General features: G+C 44.7%; 1 protein-coding gene across 1 annotated transcript in view; it reads left to right on the top strand.

Moving 5' to 3' along the window:
* GSR (glutathione-disulfide reductase) overlaps positions 1-23133 on the top strand; it is a 66805-nt gene that overhangs the window by 38945 nt on the left and 4727 nt on the right. Inside the window, exons 7-12 of the mRNA XM_049772359.1 lie at positions 5109-5208; positions 7807-7893; positions 8212-8370; positions 10557-10668; positions 16886-17017; positions 20067-20200. Of these exons, the coding sequence (XP_049628316.1) occupies positions 5109-5208; positions 7807-7893; positions 8212-8370; positions 10557-10668; positions 16886-17017; positions 20067-20200 (724 nt within the window). The remainder of the gene's footprint in view (positions 1-5108; positions 5209-7806; positions 7894-8211; positions 8371-10556; positions 10669-16885; positions 17018-20066; positions 20201-23133) is intronic.

Genomic DNA, 23133 nt, shown 5'->3' with positions numbered 1-23133 from the left:
GCTCCTGGCAGGCACGGGGGACCATATGGGACACCGGGATTCGAATCAACCACCTTAGGTCCTGGATCTGCTGCTTGCAAGGCAAACACCGCTGTGCTACCTCTCTGGGCCCCCAGTTGTAATTTTAATCCTGAGATTTTAGAAGGTCTTTGTGGAGGGTGACTAATGCTCATGCCTGTATTACTTAGTTCACCAGGAAACACAGAGGTTAACAAGGGACACAAGGTTCTTTGTGGTTCTCTGGCTGCCCTGGAAATGCCCCCATGAAGAGCTTCAGACTAGGCAATCTGCTGACTTTGAGCAGAGTTAATGATCTTGGGTTGGCACTGTGCAGAACTGCCTTGCTGCCCTCATGGCCCTCACTGTGGTGCTTGGTTTTGGGGCTGTGTTCCTGAAGCATGTGAGAATGTGTCCAGAAATGTGGTCATGACTCATCAGGTTTAAAGAAAATAAATCACTGTAATCTCACCTTCAGAGAAGCTTTATTGGCAAAACCAGGCCATTAAATAATGTTTAAGCCCTGTATAAAAACTTGTATATATGGCAATACAAGTTTAATCAAGAAATGTGTGTATGCCTTAAGCAGAAAATCTAGAGAGTTAAGAAACTCAACAGTTGCTACTTGTTCTTTGTTTTTCTTTTCTCTTTTTATTGTTTTGTTTGGGGGGGGGCACACCCAGCGCTGTTCAGGGTGCAATCTTCACTCAGAAAATACTCCTGGAAAACTCAAGGGCCATGTGGAATGCCGGGAATTAAATCTGGACTGTAGCTCTGGCCCTGTTTTTTCTTTTTCTCTTTTTAAAACTGTCATGTCATGTTGGCAAGAAAGTAAATTTATTTATTTATTTATTTTCTTTTTCTTTTTTTTTATTTAAATAACTTTATTACATACATGATTGTGTTTGGATTTCAGTCATGTAAAGAACACCACCCATCACCAGTGCAACATTCCCGTCACCAATGTCCCAAATCTCCCTCCTCCCCACCCAACCCCCACCTGTACTCTAGATAGGCTTTCTATTTCCCTCATACATTCTCATTATTAGGACAGTTCAAAAGGTAGTTATTTCTCTAACTAAACTCATCCCTGTTTGTGGTAAGCTTCATGAGGTGAGCTGTAACTTCCAGCTTTCTCTTTTGTGTCTGAAAGTTATTATTGCAAGAATGTCTTTCATTTTTCTTAAAACCCATAGATGAGTGAGACCATTCTGCATCTTTCTCTCTCTCTCTGACTTATTTCACTCAGCATAATAGATTCCATGTACATCCATGTATAGGAAAATTTCATGACTTTATTTCTTCTGACAGCTGCATAATATTCCATTGTGTATATGTACCACAGTTTCTTTAGCCATTCGTCTGTTGAAGGGCATCTTGGCTATTTCCAGAGTCTTGCTATGGTAAATAGTGCTGCAATGAATATAGGTGTAAGGAAGGGGTTTTTGTATTATATTTTTGTGTTCCTAGGGTATATTCCTAGGAGTGGTATAGCTGGGTCGTATGGGAGCTCGATTTCCAGTTTTTGGAGGAATCTCCATATTGCTTTCCATAAAGGTTGAACTAGACGGCATTCCCACCAGCAGTGGATAAGAGTTCCTTTCTCTCCACATCCCCGCCAACACTGCTTGTTCTCATTCTTTGTGATGTGTGCCAATCTCTGGGGTGTGAGGTGGTACCTCATAGTTGTTTTGATTTGTATCTCCCTGATGATTAGTGATGTGGAGCCAATCCATGAGCAGGGTATGTGCTTCCATTTCCGCGTGTCCTCTCTTATTTCTTGGAGCAGAGTTTTATAGTTTTCTTTCTTTTTTTTTTTTTTTTTGGTTTTTGGGCCACACCCGGTGACGCTCAGGGGTTACTCCTGGCTATGCGCTCAGAAGTCGCTCCTGGCTTGGGGGACCATATGGGACGCCAGGGGATCGAACCAAGGTCCGTCTCCTAGGCTAGCGCAGGTAAGGCAGGCACCTTACCTCCAGCGCCACCGCCCGGCCCCAAGTTTTCTTTGTATAGGTCCTTCACAGTTTTAGTCAAGTTGATTCCAAGATATTTGAGTTTGTGTGGCACTATTGTAAATGGGGTTGTTTTCTTAATGTCCATTTCTTCATTTCTTCCTTATTACTATTGGTGTATAGAAAGGCCATTGATTTTTGTGTGTTAATTTTGTAGCCTGCCACCTTGCTATATGAGTCTATTGTTTCTAGAAGCTTTTTTGTAGAGACTTTAGGGTTTTCTAGGTAGAGTATCATGTCATCTGCAAACAGCGAGAGCTTGACTTCTTCCTTTCCTATCTGGATTCTCTTGATATCTTTTTCTTGCCTAATCACTATAGCAAGTACTTCCAGTGCTATGTTGAATAGGAGTGGTGAGAGAGGACAGCCTTGTCTTGTGCCAGAATTTAGAGGAAAGGCTTTCAGTTTTTCTCCATTGAGGTCAATATTTGCCTCTGTCTTGTGGTAGATGGCCTTAACTATATTGAGAAAGGTTCCTTCCATTTCCATCTTGCTGAGAGTTTTGATCAAGAATGGGTGTTGGACCTTATCAAATGCTTTCTCTGCGTCTATTGATATGATCATGTGATTTTTATTTTTCTTGTTGTTGATATTGTGTATTATGTTGATAGATTTACAGATGTTAAACCAGCCTTGCATTCCTGGGATAAAACCTACTTGATCGGGGGCCGGAGAGATAGCATGGAGGTAAGGCGTTTGCCTTTCATGCAGGAGGTCATCGGTTCGAATCCCGGCACCCCATATGGTCCCCCGTGCCTGCCAGGAGCAATTTCTGAGCCTGGAGCCAGGAATAACCCCTGAGCACTGCTGGGTGTGACCCAAAAAAAACCACACACACACACACACACACACAAAAACAAAACAAAACAAAACAAACCTACTTGATCTTAATGGATAATCTTCTTTTTTTTTTTTTTTTTTTTTTTTTTTGGTTTTTGGGCCACACCCGGCGTTGCTCAGGGGTTACTCCTGGCTGTCTGCCCATTTTGTCATTCACATCGTTTACTGAGTTTTTCAGGCCTGTTAGTTGACATGTTATTTCAGTTTGGAGTTTGTGATTTCTATCTTCATATTTTCTTGGTTCTTGTTAGTGTTCTGTTCAACTTGATCCATGGTTTCTTTGAGTTCTTTGAGCATCTTCCATATTGCTTGTCTAAAGTCCTTATCTGAGAGTTTGATTAGTTGGTTGGTCATTATCTGGTCATCAGAATTGTCATCTTCATTCTCTATGTCTGATGCTGGCCTGCGTTGTTTCCCCATTGTCACACTTGTATTGTGGGTTTTTCTACGTGTTGTGGTGGTATTCATTGGCTAAATGATGTAGGCAGCCACACTCCTCTGGCTCCGCCCTTTCTGGATGGGTCGACTTGCCTCCAAGGGAGGGGAGTCCTCCGTGGATGAAGCCTCACACAGGGTCAAATCTTAGGCCCGAGCACGCAGCAGAGAAGACAGTCTGGAGAGAAATGCTGGGCTTCAGTGATCCAGCACAGTTCTTAGTGTGATTTTTTTCTTCTTGTTGCGATGGTGTTCTTTCCTTAGAAAGAGTGCTCGGCCGAGTATCGAAGCGGAGCCAAAGTGCTCTTCTGGAGCCTCTTTTTGGCCCACTCCCAAGAGGTTCAGGTGACAGGACAGGAGACAGACACACACAGGCAGCCCTCACAATTTTTTACATTTGGGCCCCACTGGGGAGGCGTAGTTTCCAAGAAAGTAAATTTATAATGGGAAAAGCACCCATTGCAGGCAAGGAATTATGCTGTTTGCTGTATGATTCCATTTGGGTTTATTTTTTGTGCCAAGCAGTGTTCAGGGGTCCCTCCTGGCAGTGCCCGGACTCTCCAGCCCTCTGAGCTCTCCACGGTTCTGATTTTCATTTTGATGCCTTACCAGGCTCTGTTTAGTGGGGACTAGGGTATGACCTAGTTAGCTTAAATGTCACCAGAAGTGCCCTCTAACCCTCTGGGCACTGCTGGAAAGCCCCTCACCTTCCCCTAAATGAAGAAAGCCTAAAGGTTGGCTAAAGTAACTAAAATAGCTTTCCCTATACAAAGAAATACTTTCTGTGTAAAATCACTGTTGATTTCCTGAATAGGATCCTGTAACAAAGGGAATGATGAATGAGAAAACTGGGGAAATCGCCAAGTCTGAAGTTCAGTCAGTAGTGGTGCCCAGGGTTGGTTTCCTGGCTGGACATTTGCACCTTAATGGTGTGTCTTCCTCTTTGAGGAACTGGGGGGAGAGTTCAGTCTGGAAATACCCACTTTGCATGCATCAGGACCCAAATTTGGACCCAAAAGTGGTCACCCAGCTAGTGTTCCCTGAGTACTGTAGGGTCCAAGCAGCACTTTAGCTATGGACTGAGCATTGAGCCATTCAGCCTGATGGGCTGAGTACTGTAGGGTGCAACCTTTCAACCTTGTGAACACTATTAGGGAGGCTCACACACACACCCCCATAAGGGTTACTCCTGACTCTATGCTCAGGGATCACTTCTGGTGGTGCTTGGCAAGCACCATAACCTCTGTACTATTTCTCAGGCACACCAAGTTTATAACATTTTAAAATACTTACCCTGGGTAGAGAAGTAACACAGTGGTAAGGTGTTTGTCTTGCAAGCAGCCGATCATCCAGGATGGAAGGTGGTTCAAATCGTGGCATCCCTTCTTACCAGGAGCAATTTCTGAGGGCAGAGCCAGGAGTAACCTCTGAGCGTGGCCGAATGTGACCCCAAAACCAAAAATAAATAAATTAAAAAAAAAAAAACATCCTGGGGCCTCAGATGTGGTTCACTGGTAAAGCAATTGCTTTGCATATGTGAGATCTGGGTTCTGTTGCCAGATAGACACACACACACACACACACACACACTAAATAAAACATTTTCTTTTTTTTTTTTTTTTTGGTTTTTGGGTCACACCCGGCGGTGCTCAGGGGTTACTCCTGGCTGTCTGCTCAGAAATAGCTCCTGGCAGGCACGGGGGACCATATGGGACACCGGGATTCGAACCATCCACCTTTGGTTCTGGATCGGCTGCTTGCAAGGCAAACACCGCTGTGCTATCTCTCCGGGCCCAAATAAAACATTTTCTCTGTGCTGTTTAGCCGCAGTGTCATTGTCGGTGCGGGTTACATTGCTGTGGAGATAGCCGGGATCCTTTCAGCCCTAGGTTCTAAGACAACATTAATGATACGGCGTGATAAGGTAAATTTTCTTTCCTCTTTCTTCCTTTATCTCGATACTAAAGCAATTGTACAGTGGGTAAGGTTCTATCTCCAGCATTATGGTGTGTTTCAGGCCCCCCAAAACCCAGTGCTTCCAGGAGAGATTCCTGAATGCATAGCCAGGAGTAAACCCTGAGTATTACCTGATTTGGCTGGAAAATGAGCAAAAGTCCCTTCATATAGTGAATTGGAAAGAAGGGAATTATGTACAACAATGACAGGAGAGTCAACACTAGAGTAATAAGTATGTGACCCAAATTACCAAAATGTTTTTGTTTATGTTTTTGTTTTTTAGTGAGTTTACTACCACGGTGGGGTGGGGAGTGGAAGGGGAAACTGTGGGTCATTGGAAGGAAGATACTGACACTAGTGGTGAATTTGGAGTTGGAACATAAAATGGCTGAAATCCTGTCATCGAGACAACTAAAAGAATTACAGTGACAGGTTCGAGCTATAGCACAGTGGGTTGGGTGTTTGTCTTGCACCTAGCTGACTCATGTTTGATCCCCAGTATCTCATATGGTTCCCTGAACCTGCCAGGAGTCATTTCTGAAAGCCCTTAGTTAGCACCACTGGGTATCCCCCTCACCCAAATCACAGTGAATAAGTTTAAAAGAAACATTATGTACACAGTGATCATTTTATGTTTTCTTTGTTTGGACCACACCTGGTCATGCTCATGGGTTACTCCTGGTGGGCTTGGGGAACCATATGGAATGCTGGGGATCAAAGCCAGATTGTTCATATACAAGGCAAGCACCTTACTGCTATATTATCACTCCTTCCTCAACAACAACAATTTTATGTTGTTATTACGTGGGTGTAAAACATGATGTGGGAGGTGGGCTGGTCTGTTCCAAGTGACACTGTTCCCAAGCCACCTTGGGCTTCCTGGTCCACCCCAGTACCAGCTGCCATTGATAGCAGTTTTTATTTGAACACAATGGCTGGTATTTTCATCATATTAAATAGTCTCAATATTTTGGTTTTATTGGGCCATTTAGGTGCTAAGGGTTTTAGTGGTGCTAAGGGTTCAATCCTGGTAATGCTCTAGGGACCATATATGGTGCTGGAGATTGAACTGAGGTCAGCCACCTGCAAGGCAAGCACCATTAGCCCTATACGATCTCTGTCCCTTCACAGCCATTTTCATTGTGGCATACACAGCTGTTGATATTCTTTCTGGTGGAACACACCTGTAGTGATGCTGTAAATCAAGGCTCCAGGAATCACAGACTGTAGAACTGCTAGCATGTGGCAATATTGGGGTTTTAGCTTGTAACCTAAGGCATTGTGTTATTCCTCTAGGCCCAAAGTGATGTTTGGGGTTGGTTTTTTGTTTGGTTGTTTGTTTTTTGCTTAAAAGAAGCTTACCAGGGGCTGGAGTGATAGCACCACAGGTAAGGCGTTTGCCTTGCATGCAACCAACCTGGTTTCAATTTCCAGTATCTGAGCCTACTTGCCAGGATTAACCTCTGAGTGCTACCATATATGCCCTCCCCAAAATAAAATCAACCGAAAAATAAAAAGAAGCGTACCAAAGATAATTATACATTTAAGTTATTGGTAGAATTGTTCACTCTAGCCAAGAGGAGGAAACAATTCAAATGTCTTTTGAGGAATGAATGGTTAGGGGAAAAAAGTCTAAAAGGGATGAGTGAATGAGTAAAATGGAGTATTATTAAGAGTGGAAATGATGACTCCAGGGGCTGAAAACATGTTTTGCAGGCAGCTGGCCTAGATTTATTCCTGTCACTGCATGGTCCCTGGGCACAGCAAAGGAGACATACAAAGCCCAAAGCTGGAAGTATTCCTCAGTAACAGCCAGATATGGTCCAGAAGACACACCAAAAGAGGAGTATTATTCAATTCTAGAAAGGAATGAGATTCTGGCATATGCTGTAATATGGAAGGCCCTTGAGACTATGCCAAATAAATAGCTTGTCACAAAAAGACATATTTTATGATTTCACTTTTGAGGAATATGTAATTAGGCTTATATATCATATACAGGAAGGAGGAGGAGGAAGAGTAGTGCTGGCATTTCTCTGCCTGGTTAATAACAATTCTTTTTTCTTTTTATTTATTTATTTATTTATTTATTTATTTTGTTTTTCGGGCCACACCCATTTGATGCTCAGGGGTTATTCCTGGCTACGGGCTCAGAATTGCCCCTGGCTTGGGGGGACCATATGGGACGCCAGGGGATCGAACCGTGGTCCTTTCCTTGGCTAGTGCTTGCAAGGCAAACACCTTACTCTAGCGGCACCTCGCTAGCCCCTCTTTTTTCTTTTTTTGTTTTTTTTTTTGTTTTGTTTTGTTTTGTTTTTGGGCCACACCCGGTGATGCTCAGGGGTTACTCCTGGCTATGCGCTCAGAAGTTGTTCCTGGCTTGGGGGACCATATGGGACGCCGGGGGATCGAACCGTGGTCCGTCCAAGGCTAGCGCAGGCAAGGCAGGCACCTTACCTCTTGCGCCACCGCCTGGCCCCCATCTTTTTTCTTTTTAATTACAATTCTTTACCTGGATTTTATTCTTTCTCACCACCCACCTCTTTGCTCCCCTGTTTGTCTACAGGTGCTTAGAAATTTTGATTCACTGATCAGTTCAAACTGCACTGAAGAGCTGGAGAATGCAGGCATAGAGGTTCTGAAATTTTCCCAGGTATGAAGCCTTCTGGGCTTGCTACTATTGTCCAGGATTTCTGCTCATAGCAAGCCATAGTGTTTATTTTCAACCTCCTTGGGACTGTGGACATTGGGGCAGTTGCTGCTTGTGCTTAGGGGCTATTTCTGACTCTGTTCCCAGCGACCCTGGACAGTGTTTGGGGAACTCTGTGGTGCCAGGGGTTGAGTTGGGTTAAGTTATGTGCAAGGCAAGTGTCTTATCCGTGTATTCTCACTCCAGTCCTCTCATTTCTTCTTTATCTGCTTTTCTTCTTCTCTCTCAGCTCCCCAGATAATTCATTTTATTTGCCAATAGATCAAAGAAGTTAAAAAGACTTCTTCTGGCTTGGAGCTCTCTGTGGTTACTTCAGAACCAGGTCAGAGTCCCACCATGTCTACAATTCCAGATGTGGACTGCCTTCTCTGGGCCATTGGGCGGGCCCCGAATTCCAGGAGCCTAAATTTAGACAAAGTGGTAAGTAAGCTGATGTAGTCTGCACAAAACATTTTTTTCTTTTCTTTTCTTTCTCTCTTTTTTTGTTTTTTGTTTTTGTTTTTGTTTTTGGGCCACACCAAGCTGCATTCGGGTTACTCCTGGGCTCTTCTCTGAAATTACTCCTGACAGGCTCAGGGGACGATATGGAATGGCAGGGCCCGTCCCAGGTTGGCCATGTACAAGGCAATGCCCTACCACTGTGCTATTGCTCTGGACACATGACTCAGGTGGTAAGAGCACATGCTTAGAGGTAAGGCTCAGAATTTGAACCCTGAAACCACACTGGGTATAGCCTGTTAAACTACACCCTTCCTGGTACCCCTGAATGAAGGGCCTTACCTGCTGTACTATCGGTTTTCCCTTGCCCTGGAAAAAAAAAATCTGCTAATAAACTTGTGTTTTTCCACTCCCATCCCATCCCCCAAACTTGGGAAGATTCTACTGGATTGCTTTTTCTCTTTTTGTTTGTTTGTTTTGGGACCACCCCTCGTGATGCTCAGAAGTTACTCCTGGCTCTGTGCTCAGGGGTCACTCTTGGCAGTGCTTAGGGCAACATATGGGATGTGTGGATCGAACCCAGGTTGGCAGTGTGTAAAGCAAATGCCCTACACACTGTACTATTTATTGCTCCTGCCCCATAGATTGTTTATTCTTTGTGCATCTAGTTGGTCATAAAATGCCTTTTGTCTTTCCTCTTTGGAATGAAAAATAATTACTTATGTGGTTTTTTTTTTATTTTATTATTGTTGTTGTTTTGGATTTTAGACCATACTTTGCAGTGCCAAGACTTATTTCTGGCTCTGTGCTCAAAGATCACTTTTGGCAGGATTCAGACCCAAGCTTTCACACACACACACCCCAAAACAAAAAATCATGATATCCATGACCAGGAAGATAGCTCAGTGGTCAGGAACTCAGAGATTGTACACACAGGATTTTAGTTCAATCCCCAGGACAGCATGGTGGACAGCATGCTCCCCTAATGAACACCAGGTGTGGCCATAGTGACCTCATACACCACTGGGCCTAAATAGCACCATATCACCAGTTCAAGCCATAATAGAGCCTTATTGACCAAGTGCCACCAGGAGTGGCCCTTCCTCTGAACTCCGCCTGAGAAGCTTAAGGGGGAGGGAGAAAATAGTTATATAAGAAAGAGAGAGGGAAAAGATAGATTATATGAGACAGAGTGACAAAGAGAGCCCAGGACATATTTCCTGTTTTACTTGATTTAATATTGTTGCTGGCATTTAGTAGATCTTGCCTGTTTCAGATTCTTAATACTAGTTCTGCTTTTCACCTTTTTTTTTGGGGGGGGGCCACACCCGGCGATGCTCAGGGGTTACTCCTAGCTGTCTGCTCAGAAATAGCTCCTGGCAGGCACGGGGGACCATATGGGACACCGGAATTCGAACCAACCACCTTTGGTCCTGGATCGGCTGCTTGCAAGGCAAACGCCGCTGTGCTATCTCCCGGGCCCAGCTTTTCACCTTTTACGAGATGTTTGCCAGGCCCGGAGAGATAGCACAGCGGCGTTTGCCTTGCAAGCAGCCGATCCAGGACCAAAGGTGGTTGGTTCGAATCCCGATGTCCCATATGGTTCCCCCATGCCTGCCAGGAGCTATTTCTGAGCAGACAGCCAGGAGTAAGCCCTGCGCACCGCCGGGTGTGGCCCAAAAACCAAAAGAAAAAAAGAGATGTTTGCCAATGTACAGATAGAAGCTTCGGTTCTATTTCTAGTTAATATTTGCTGGATTTTTTTTTTCAAGTGTAGGAAAAATGTTCCATCATTCAGCCTGAAGACATATTTATATATATTAATGAAGTGATTCCTATGTGAATTTCTTGTCAGCATGTGATTGACCTAATTAAATCTTGCTAACAGCTCTCTGAGGGGAAAGGCTGAGGAAACCAGAATCTTAGAGATTGTAAAGCATTCTCCAGACTTGCATACTGATTGCATTCCTTATCACCAGATTCAGTGACTAGCTGTTCAACTCATGTTATAGAAGCTCAGGTATTTGCTGATAAATCAGTTGTTGATCTCGTGGCTTCGTGGATATTGAGGCTGACCGAAGTATCTGAAGTCGGAGAGAGGTAGAGATTCAGTCTTCTGTTTATCGTCAGTGGACACATATTTACATGACATTCTTTCCCAATTTTAGGGAGTTCAGACTGACGATAAAGGTCATGTCATCGTCGATGAGTTCCAGAACACGAGCATAAAAGGCGTCTATGCAGTCGGGGATGTGTGTGGAAAAGCCCTTCTTACTCCAGGTAATGCTATTACTACTACTCCTGGATCTCAGAGGACTCTGTAAGTTACATAAAAATTAGTTGTGCACATTTATTTATATAAAGCAGTTGTGTTCAGCTCTCACTGACAAATCAGCCTAGGCACACTTCCAGAATGAGTGTCATAATGAAAAACTATTCTTTTTTTTTTTTTCTTTTTTGGGGGGGACTTTGGGCCACACCCGGCTCTACTCAGGGGTTACTCCTAGCTGTGCACTCAGAAATCTCTCCTGGCAGGCTTGGGGGACGATATGAGGATGCCAAGAATCGAACCCAGTTCTGTCATGGGTTGGCCACATGCAAGGCAAACGCGCTACTGCTGTGCTATCTCTCCAGTTCATGGAAGTTTTTTATTTTTATTTTTTTGGTTTTTTGGTCACACCCGGCAGCGCTCAGAGGTTACTCCTGGCTCTACACTCAGAAATTGCTCCTGGCAGGCTCAGGGGACTGTATGGGATGCCGGGATTCCAACCACTGTCCTTCTGCATGAAAGGCAAACGCCCACCTCCATGCTATCTCTCCAGCTCCAGGAAGTTAATTTTTTTTTTGTTGTTTTTTTGGGGGGCCACACCTGGCGGTGCTCAGGGGTTACTCCTGGCTGTCTGCTCAGAAATAGCTCCTGGGATGTGGGCGACCGTACACCCACATATTCAATGGATTTTTCACCGCTGCCTGATTCAAGCCATAAGTTTGCATAGCCCTGAGCCAAAAGAACCCTGCAAATAAATTTAGCTCACCACAGAGAATCTGGCTTAACTAGATTCCTTAAATCTTTCCATGGAACCTGTTTTTGTAACTGCTCTCATACACGCAATTATAGATAGGTTTTTGTAAGGTTTAAACTGTAAGATCTATTAAGGATTTGCTTCCCCTCCCCCCATCCTGCCAGGTTTCTCCTTATCCTTCCCGCCATCAAAATGTGTCTGCTCCCATTGGTTAAAATCGTTGTACCTGTACAAATCTGATTGGTTTAAATTTCAATCCTATGTTGTTGCTCCTCCCACTGAAGTAGGACATAAAAACCCAGCTCTCCATCATTAAAGCCTCTTGACAGGAACTCAGCTTGAGCGTTTTATTAACTTCTACGGCTTAATTTTCTAGGTGTTCACAAAAGAGCTTAACACTTGCGAATTATTTGTATTCGCCTTCTACCTTCTGTCCTGGTTGAGAGAAAGCTGCTGGCCGGAGATCTCTCCCATTAAAGGGCAGAAGCGGAGGCGGGTGCACTGGCAGGCACGGGGGACCATATGGGACACCGGGATTCGAACCAACCACCTTTGGTCCTGGATCTGCTGCTTGCAAGGCAAACGCCACTGCGCTATCTCTCCAGGCCCAGGAAGTTAATTTTTAACAGGTTTTAAAATCTTCTGATTGAAGGCTGTCTTTTTTTATTTTTTTCTTTAGTTTTTTGGGCCACACCCGTTTGATTCTCAGGGGTTACTCCTGGCTAAGCGCTCAGAAATTGCCCCTGGCTTGGGTGGACCATATGGAACGTGGGGGTGGGGGGGGATCGAACCTCGGCCCTTCCTTGGCTGGCGCTTGCAAGGCAGACACCTTACCTCTACCACCACCTCACCGGCCCCAAAGGCTGTCTTTTTTTAATACATAAAAAGACTATTATGTAGTTGTTCATAATACATTTGTTTCTAGGTAAGTAAAGATGAAATTATTTTTAAGAGAGAAAAAAAGAGGGCCCGGAGAGATAGCACAGCGGCATTTGCCTTGCAAACAGCCGATCCAGGACCAAAGGTGGTTGGTTCAAATCCCGGTGTCCCATATGGTCCCCCGTGCCTGCCAGGAGCTATTTCTGAGCAGACAGCCAGGAGTAACCCCTGAGCACTGCCGGGTGTGGCCAAAAAAAAAAAAAAAAAAAAAAGAGAGAAAAAAAGAAAATACAGCAACAAGAAAAATTGTAAAAATTATTTCTTCTTGCAGTGAGGTCATTAAGTCATTATCAGAAGTTTATTAAGCTTTTGTTGCTAGTTGATTTTTTTTTTTGGGCCACACCCGGCGGTGCTCAGGGGTTACTCCTGGCTGTCTGCTCAGAAATTGCTCCTGGCAGGGGACCATATGGGACACCGGGATTCGAACCAACCACCTTTGGTCCTGGATCAGCTGCTTGCAAGGCAAACGCCGCTGCTGTGCTATCTCTTCGGGCCCTTTTTTTTTTTTTTTTTTTTGATTTATACTAGGTGGCATCCAGAGTTCACTCCTTTTTTTTTTTTTTTTTTTGGTTTTTGGGCCACACCCGGTAACGCTCAGGGGTTACTCCTGGCTATGTGCTCAGAAGTTGCTCCTGGCTTGGGGGACCATATGAGACACCGGGAGATCGAACCGCGGTCCGTCCAAGGCTAGCGCAGGCAAGGCAGGCACCTTACCTTTAGCGCCACCGCCCGGCCCCCAGAGTTCACTCCTGGCTCTGCACTCAAAAATCCTTCCTTGCAGGCTCAGGAAACAATATGGGATGCCAGAGATCGAACCTTGGTCTTCTGCATACAAAGAAAATGCTCTACCCTACTGTGCTATTGCTCCAACCCCTCCAGTTGATCTTTCTGTTATTCTGTTTCTGAACATTAAGTGGCTTCAAATATACATTGACATCTAAATCATTGTGTTCCTACTAGATGGCAGTGTTAAAAGAATTGGATTTATAGTATTTGGTTGCACAGTCCAGGAATTCCAAGCACTATGGTTGATACTGTGACTTTTGTGGGGCATTTTTTTCAGCTGCCTGGCTTTCTAGAAATAAGGGGGAGAGTGCCCACACTCACTATAAAAATGTCCTGGTGATGGCAACCCAAATATCAGCATACCTGAAGTTTTGGTCAGATTGATGTCTTTGTAGAGAGCCATATATGAGTGGTGAAGTAAGGCCATTGGCAAAACAGCAATTATGGTTGGTGAGTGCAGCTGGTGTGGCATCATATGGTAGGAAGTTGGCCTGCCCTCTCCTCCCGAGATTGCCAGCTTTCAGCTGTGTGGCTGGTATACCCATATGTATATATATATATTTTTTTTGTTGTTGTTGTTTTTTTGGGGGGGCCACACTCTTGGTGCTCAGGGGTTACTCCTGGCTATCTGCTCAGAAATCGCTCCTGGCAGGCATGGGGGACCATATGGGACGCCGGGATTCGAACCAACCACCTTAGGTCCTGGATCGGCTGCTTGCAAGGCAAACACCACTGTGCCATCTCTCCAGCCCCTTATTTTTTTATTTTTGGGTCATAGCTGGCAGCATTCAGGGGTTACTCTAGGGACCATATGGGATACTGGCAATCGAACCTGTGTCCGTCCTAGGTCAGCTGAATGCAAGGCAAACACTCTACTGCTGTGCTACCACTCCAGCCCTGATACTTCACTTTTGAGAACAGAGTGAGTCTATGGAGCTGGCCAGGTGCAGACACGGCAACTACATTTGTGTGGGACATGTTTTCAGCTGCCAAAGTTTCTGGAAGTACAGAAGGCAGGGAGAGGGTGTCTGTACTCCTGGTGATGACAGAAGGCTGACATTTTTATGTAGGTAATAGCAGTCGTTATCTGAGTTATGTGGCAACAGATTTCCTAGTGGCTTTGGGAAGAAGTCATCTACAGTGACATTCTTTTTTTTTTTATTTTGGACCCTAAAGACTTATTCTTAGGGCCAAGTGATAGCACAGTAGTTGTCCCTTGCATGTGACCAATCTGGGACCAACCCTGGTTTCATTCCCAGCATCCCCTATGGTTCCTCAAGTCTGCCAGGAGCAGTTTCTGAGCTCAGAGCCCGGAGAAACCCCTGAGAGCCACTGGGTGTGACCCAAAGAACAAAATAAAAAGAATTTTTAATTACTTTTTATAATTCTTTTTTTTTTTTTTTTTTTTGGTTTTTGGGCCATACCCGGTGGTGCTCAGGGGTTACTCCTGGCTGTCTGCTCATAAATAGCTCCTGGCAGGCACAGGGGACCATATGGGACACCGGGATTCGAACCAACCACCTTTGGTCCTGGATCGGCTGTTTGCAAGGCAAATGCCGCTGTGCTATCTCTCCGGGCCCACTTTTTATAATTCTAATGAAGATATTTGAAACTGATATACTTGTCTCATGACTGTTTAATCAAAATGTTTACACTTTCATTCAGTAGATTACTATCAAATAATTGGGAACTTGTCTGTGTGTTTGTTTTGTTCTGTGTCATAATAGAATGTACTAAATTTGTGTAAACTGCTGGCTTTGAATTGTTACTAGAGTACTGATACCTTTATTATGTTGAATCTATCCTGAATACCTTTATTATGTTGAATGTAAGTATCAGCATAAAAATTACTTTATTAGGAGCAATATAGCACAGCCGTTAAGGTGTTTGCTTTGCACATGGCTAATCTGGATTCAGTTCACTGCATCCCATATGGTTCCCCAAGCCTGCCAGGAGTAATCCTTGAGCAACACAGGTATGGCCTAACCTCCCTAAAATTACTTTATTAATCTCTCATTGATTTACAGGATTTTTTGTTTGTTTGTTTGAAGAGAGGGATATGGGCCACAGCTGGCAGTGCTCAGAGCTTTCTCTTGGGTCTACGCTCGAGAATCATTCTTTGGGTCTCAGGTGCATTGGTGGTGTTAAGAAAGGACAGAACTAGGGGTGGGGAAAATAAAAAAAAAAGAAAGGACAGAACTAAATAGCAGGATCAGAGTCAACAGCAGTGAAATGATGAGACCCAAACTTTAACAACTAACCTTAAAATGGTGCCTGTTATGCTGACAGGCTAGTACAAGAGGTGGTAGAATGGGATGAACTCTGGGAATATTGGTGGAAGGAATTTGAACACCAGTGGTGGGACTGGTCCTGAAACACTATATCTAAAACCCAACTATGAATAACTTTGTAAATCAGAATGGTTTAAGAAAAATAATCACATGGGGGCCGGGCGGTGGCGCTGGAGGTAAGGTGCCTGCCTTGCCTGCGCTAGCCTAGGACGGACCGCGGTTCGATCCCCCGGCGTCCCATATGGTCCCCCAAGCCAGGAGAGACTTCTGAGCGCATAGCCAGGAGTAACCCCTGAGCGTCACCGGGTGTGGCCCAAAAACCAAAAAAAAAAAAAAAAAAAAAAAAGAAAAATAATCACATGGGCCAGAGTTATAGCACAATGGTAAGGCATTTGATTTGCACGTTGCCAACACAGGACAGAACCCAGTTCAAATCCCAACATCCCATATGGTCCCCCAAGCCTGACAGGAGCGACTTCTGAGCGCAGAGCCAGGAGTAACTTCTGAGCGCCACTAGGTGTGACCCAAAAAAATCAAAAAGAAAATAAAAAGAAAAAAAAATCACTTCTGTTGCTGCTGGGATGCCAGTGATCAAATCTGAGCAAGGCAAGTGCTCTATCTATGACTCCAGCCCTGGATTTTGTGGAAATACATGTGTGTGGATGTTACCACCTCCACACAACACAAAAATGATAGATTGATCTCTCCTGTATGTGGGATAAAAAAGAACTATAGTAAGGGAATAACAATCAAAGTCATTGGAACTGAAGGTTTTTTTTTGGTTTTTGGTTTTTGGTTTTGGGGCTACACCCAGTGACGCTCAGGGGTTACTCTTGGCTATGTGCTCAGAAATTGCTCCTGGCTTGGGGGACCATATGGGACACCAGGGGATTGAACTACGGTCAGTCCTAGGTCAGCTGTATGCAAGGCAAACGCCCAATGTGCTACTGCTCCACCCTGGAACTGAAGATTTTGACTATAGAACTGAGCATATATTGGGGAGATGAAAGGGGTCCTTAGGACACTTATGCCCATTGTGGTGGATGTGGTGCTCGAATGAAAAACATGATTGACAGCATTGTAAACCCATAACCTCAATTTAAAATGTGACTTAAAATATTTGTTAGAGGGCCCGGAGAGATAGCACAGCGGCATTTGCCTTGCAAGCAGCCGATCCAGGACCTAAGGTGGTTGGTTTGAATCCCGGTGTCCTATATGGTCCCCCGTGCCTGCCAGGAGCAATTTCTGAGCAGACAGCCAGGAGTAACCACTGAGCACCGGTGGGTGTGGCCAAAAAAAATATTTGTTAGAACTAAGTACTAATCCTATGTAGTTGTGACTGAGTGGTTAAGGTGATGGACTAGAACTAGGTGCTAATCCTGATAGACATGATTAGTAAATCATCCTGCTGTAACTGTGAACAGTGATCTAAACAGTGATTTTGTAACATCTTTCTAGTTGCCATAGCTGCGGGCCGAAAACTTGCACATAGACTTTTTGAATGTAAAAAGGATTCAAAATTGGACTATGACAATATCCCCACAGTGGTCTTCAGCCACCCGCCAATTGGGACAGTAGGACTTACTGAAGGTAGGTTTTTTTTTTTTCTTTTCTTGTGTGTGTGTGTGTGTGTGTGTGTGTGTGTGTGTGTGTGTGAAGGTAGGTTTTCTTTTTTTTTTTTTTTTTGGTTTTTGGGCCACACCCGTTTGACGCTCAGGGGTTACTCCTGGCTATGTGCTCAGAAATCGCCCCTGGCTTGGGGGGACCATATGGGACGCCGGGGGATCGAACCGCGGTCCGTTCCTTGGCTAGCGCTTGTAAGGCAGACACCTTACCTCTAGCGCCACCTTCCCGGCCCCGAAGGTAGGTTTTCTAAAAGTAAAGTCATTCTGTTTTTGTTCTCACCACTGGACTAGAATTTAGGCATCTGCTAAGTCCCTAAATCTGACCCTACACCTAAATTACACTCCTTTCTGGATACCCTTTTAGAGTTCACTTGCCTACTTCTGAATCCTTTTTTCCATCCCTCTGTTTTCTAGTTTTATTTCATTTAAAGTTTTGTTTTAAAAATCCGTGTTTGAAAAAAATTGTGTTGTGAGGGCCAGAGAGATGTGTCACCGATTTTACATGTTGGCTTCTGTAAGTAGATTAGGTGTTTGTATGCATGTATTCCTGCACCGAGATTTTATGACTGCCTCACAGGATTTGCAGAGTGTCTGTTTTCTGTTCTGAAATGAAAGGGCAGGGTGGTGGTGGTGGTGGTGGTGGCGGTGGGTGCGGCGGTGGGCGGCAGTGGCCACAGAACCAGGAGTAACCCCTGAGCGCTGCTGGGCGTGATCCAACCCCCCCCCCAAATTCTCATTTTTAGTTTGAAATAATTGTTCTGGATAAGAACTGGTTGCTAAAAAAGAGGTAAAGTGATATTGCATGATACCTCTTCAGTACTAACAGTGCAAAGCACAATGTCTAAGAGAGAGAGAGAGAGCAGAAAAAAAGTCTACCATAGAGGAAGGCGGGGGTAAGGCAGGGGAAACAGGATAATGGTGGCAGGAAATGTGTGTACTAGTGAAGGATTAAGTGTTAGATATTGTATGACCGAAACTCAATTCACAAACAACTTTTGTAATAGTGTATCTCAGGTGAATCAATTAAAGAATTTTTTTTTAAAGAAAAAAAAAATTTTTTTTTTTTGGTTTTTGGGTCACACCCGGCAGCACTCAGGGGTTACTCCTGGCTCTCTGCTCAGAAATCGCCCCTGGCAAGCACGGGGGACCATATGGGATGCCGGGATTCAAACCACCATCCTTCTGCATGAAAGGCAAACGTTTTACCTCCCTGCCATCTCTCTGGCCCCTAAAGAACTTTTTTAAAGGCATAGGGAGTCCCCTGCACTAGTCTTGCAACTTTTTAAATTAAAAAAACAAAATGAGGGGGCCAGAAAGGTGGCGCTAGAGGTAAGATGTCTGCCTTGCAAGCGCTAGCATAGGACAGACAGCCGTTAGATCCCCGGCATCCCATATGGTCCCCCCAAGCCAGGGGCGATTTCTGAGCACATAGCCAGGAGTAACCCCTGAGGGTCAAACGGGTGTGGCCCAAAAACCAAAAAAAAAAAAAAAAATGAGGCCAAAGTTTGACTTGCAAACAGCTGACCTGGCTTCAATCCCTGGCACTTTATATGGTCCCTGGAGACTGTCAGGAAAGATCTTTGAGGGCAGAGCCAGGAGTAAGCCTAAGTATCGTTGGTGGTGACCTTTTTTTTTTTTCTTTTTGGGCCACATCCAATTGTGCTCAGGGCTTTCTCTTGACTCTGTGCTCCAGGGTCACTTTCAGTGAGGCTCAGAGAACTATATATAATTCAAACCCAGTTCAATTAAGAGCAACCTCTCCAACCCTAATTTTGCAACTTTTCTTTAAATTTTAAACAGCTCTCAGGATACTACAGGAGTGAGTCAGCTGCCTTGCATTTATTGAGTTTAATACCTGGAACACAATGTCTCAGACACAACCAGGGGTCACTCCTGAGCCAGGAATAGCCCCTGAGCACTACTGGGTGTAGCCCTCAGCTTCCCAAACACAATTTTTCTTTTTTCTTTTTGGTTTTTGGGTCACACCCAGCAGTGCTCAGGGGTTACTACTGGCTTTACACTCAGAAATCGCTCCTGGTGGGCTCTGGGGACCATATGGGATGCGGGATTCGAACCACCGTCCTTCTGCATGCAGGGCAATGCCCTACCTCCATGCTATCTCTCTGGCCCCAATGAAAAAAAATTTTTTTTTTTTTTTGGTTTTTGGGTCACACCCGGCAGCGTTCAGGTGTTACTCCTGGCTCTCTGCTCAGAAATCGCCCCTGGCAGGCACTGGGGACCATATGGGATGCTGGGATTTGAACCAATGTCTTTCTGCATGAAAGGCAAACGCTTTACCTCCATGCTATCTCTCCGGTCCCACCAATGAGAATTTTTTTTTTTTTTTTTTTTGGTTTTTGGGCCACACCTGGTGGTGCTCAGGGGTTACTCCTGGCTGTTTGCTCAGAAATAGCTCCTGGCAGGCACGGGGGACTATATGGGACACTGGGATTCGAACCAACCACCTTTGGTCCTGGATCGGCTGCTTGCAAGGCAAATGCCGCTGTGCTATCTCTCTGGGCCCACCAATGAGAAATTTTAATTAATACCCTGTTACATAAACTTTAGAGCAAAAAAAATTTTTTTTTTTTTTTTGGTTTTTGGGTCACACCCAGCAGCGCTCATGGGTCACTCATGGCTCTATCCTCAGAAATTTCCCCCGGTAGGCTCAGGGGACCATATGGGATGCTGGGATTCAAACCACCGTCCTTATGCATGCAAGGCAAAGGCCTTACCACTATGCTATCTCTCCGGCCCTTCTTGTTTTTTTTTCTTTTTTTTTGTTTTCTTTTCTCCCCCTCCCTCTTCCTCCTTTCCCCTCTTTTTTCCCTCCTCCTCCCTCATTCCCACTTCCTTCCTCCCCCTCCCTTCCTTCCTCCCTTTCCCGACACCTACTTTTTTTAATAGCAGTTTTGTAAAATGAATTCTTGTGATTCCATTTGGGTTTCGTATCTGTGTTCAGTGTCTATCTCAGTGTGATTGTTTAGACTCATTTTTTCCCCTGTTCCTTTCAGAGGAGGCCATTCATAAATATGGAAGGGAAAACGTGAAGACCTATTCAACCACCTTTACCCCAATGTATCACGCAGTTACCAAAAGGAAAACAAAATGTGTGATGAAAATGGTCTGCGCCTTCCAAGAGGAAAAGGTATGTGGGCATCTTGTAAGTAAAATGTTCTTCCAGGGTGGTAGGGATGGACATATTCTGAGGGGTGGTGAGGGAGGATGCACAGGTTAGGCATTTTCTGACCCACCTGTTACCATCTCACTTTAACTTGTTTCTCCATGTGCTCCTCATGATAACGTCATTCAGAAAGACTGGAAGCATGAGAGGGAAGGACTGAAAACTGGAAAAAACTCACTCACCACTTTGTGACCAGGATAGATAGGAAACTCAGAAATACTGAAGACATGGGAATTTCTTTCCTTTTTGTGTTTTAGAGGGGATGAGAAGTTAGGCCCACCTTTGGAAGTGCTCAGGAGAGGGGCTGGAGCAATAGCACAGTGGGTAGGTGTTTGCCTTACATGTACCAACCTAGGTTCAATCCCCAGCATCCCATATGGTCCCTCGACCACTGCCAGGAGTGATTTTTGAGCACAGAGCAAGCCCTAAGCACCATGGGTGTGACCTAAAGACAAACAGATAAAAAGTGCTCAAGAGTGACCCATAGGCTGTATCAGAGATTAAATTAGGATTGGCAACAAGAACAAGGCAACTGTTCTAACTCCTTTACTATGTCTTCTACCCTGGATAAATAGATTTTGTTTTTGTTTTTGAGTCACACCCGACAGCGCTCAGGGGTTACTCCTGGCTCTATTCTCAGAAATCGCTCCTGGCAGGCTCAGGGGACCATATGGGATGCCGGGATTCGAACCACGTCCTTCTGCATGCAAGGCAAATGCCCTACTCCCATGCTATCTCTCCGGTCCTGATAAATAGGAATTTAATGTAACCCTTGAACTCTGGGTGTAGCCAAAAATCTTTTCCCCACCCTCAGAAAAAGAATTTAACAGAACAGACATTAACAAACTTCATTGATGAAAAAGAGGAATTTCTTTTTTGGGGGGAGATAATTAATGATTTGTTTTATTTGGGGGAAGAGCTGAGAGTGGGAGACCACGTGGTGCTGGGGACTAAGCCATGGTCTCCCTCATGCAGAGCATGCACTCCTTTTCTTCCAGCTCTCTCCTTGTCCTCTACTATTCTTCATCTGGTTTGCCTTCTTTGCCTCATTTCCCTTTGTTATTTTTTGTTACAATGGCCAGGGTCACACATCTCATCGTAATGCTCAAACACTCAGCATGATGCTCGCCAGAGGTCACATGCTATTTTGGTCAAAAAAAATATTATCATTGTTTTAAGGTCATACCTGAGGAGATAAGGGACTTCTTCCTATAGAGCTTGGGAAAACATACAGTGCCAAGGCTTGAAGGCAAGCCTGATGCTTACTAAATTTACTCCAGCCCTTTGAACTGTCTCTCTGATTTCTGTATAGGCTTTTCCCCTTTCTTCTTTCATTCGTTAATTTTTGTTCCTGTTGGAACAAAACTGGGCAGTGTGCAGGGGCTTCTCCTGGCTCCATGCCCAAGGGTCACTCTTGGGAATAATAAAGGTCTCTGTGATGCCAGGGGTCAAACTTGGGTCTCCTGCATGCATAAAAGCATCCCATTGAGCTCTCTCTCCAGCCCCTGCTCAGGGTATTTTTCTTCTTTCTTTTATTTTGGAGGAACCACACCCAGAAAAACCATGAATTACTCCTGGCTCTGAAGTCAGGGACTACTTCTGGTGGTGTTTAATGGACCATATGTGATGCCAGGAATTGAACCCAGATTGGCCATGAGCAAGGCAAAATGTTTAACTGCTATTCTCTCTCCAGCTCCCCACCTTTTACGTTGTTGTTGTTTGCTTGTTTGGGGGCCACACCGAGCAGTTCAATAGGACTTACTCCTAGCTCTGCATTCAGAGCTGTCTACTGGCATTGCTCAGGAGACCATATGTGATACTGGGGATCAGCCATGTGCAAGTTATGTGCCCTACCTGCTGCTGTCTCTCCAGCCCTGTTGTTGTTTAAAAGAAAAGACATCTTTGCACTTACTTTGTCATTGCATACACTAAAATTGTTTCTCTACAGAGCTTACTAAGGTCCCTACACATAAATGAAACAGTTCATTTTTAGGACTAGGGACAGGGTTAGCAGTAGAGGGTTTGCTTTGTATGCGTGAGGTATTAGGTTCAGTTTTTTGTTTTTTTTTTTTGTTTTTGTTTTTGTTTTTGGGCCACACCCGTTTGACGCTCAGGGGGTTACTCCTGGCTATGTGGTCAGAAAATCGCCCCTGGCTTGGGAGGACCATATGGACGCCGGGGGATCGAACCGCGGTCCGTTCCTTGGTAGCACTTACAAGGCAGACACCTATCTCCAGCGCCACCTTCCGGCCCAGGTTCAGTTTTTTGACATTGTCAAAGATTAATTTTATTGTTGCTTTTCATCAACACCCTGCATTGCTCAGGAGTTACTCCCATTTTCTATGGTCAGGAATCACTTCTGGCAGTCAGGAGACCATATGAGATGCTGGAAAATTGAACTTGGACCTGCCCTTGTGCAAGGAAACATCCTACCTGCATATACTATCACTCTGGCCCCCAAAGATTTATTTTTAAAATGGGCTTTATTTTGTTATAAAATTATTTTGTTACTAGGCTACTGGACTGATTATATATATATATATATTTTTTTTTGGGCCACACCCGTTTGACGCTCAGGGGTTACTCCTGGCTATGTGCTCAGAAATCGCCCCTGGCTTGGGGGAACCATATGGGACGCCGGGCGGGGATCGAACCGCGGTCCTTCCTTGGCTAGCGCTTGCAAGGCAGACACCTTACCTCCAGCGCCACCTACCGGCCCCCGACTGATTATATTAACTGAATTAAAATACTAAAGTGGGTTAGCAGTCTGCCTTGGGATTGTGGCTCCTGGAGAGAGTTTTCTCATGCCTGTGGATCCAAAAGACTGCAGTCAGAAGCCAGAGTGATCTCTGAGAAACGAGCCAGGCAAAAGCCCTGAGCACCTTTGGGCGTGCCCT

The sequence above is a fragment of the Suncus etruscus genome, chromosome 4 (assembly GCF_024139225.1).
Source record: "Suncus etruscus isolate mSunEtr1 chromosome 4, mSunEtr1.pri.cur, whole genome shotgun sequence".
In the NCBI taxonomy this organism is placed as follows: Eukaryota; Metazoa; Chordata; class Mammalia; order Eulipotyphla; family Soricidae; genus Suncus; species Suncus etruscus.
This window is presented reverse-complemented; position numbering and strand designations above follow the sequence as displayed.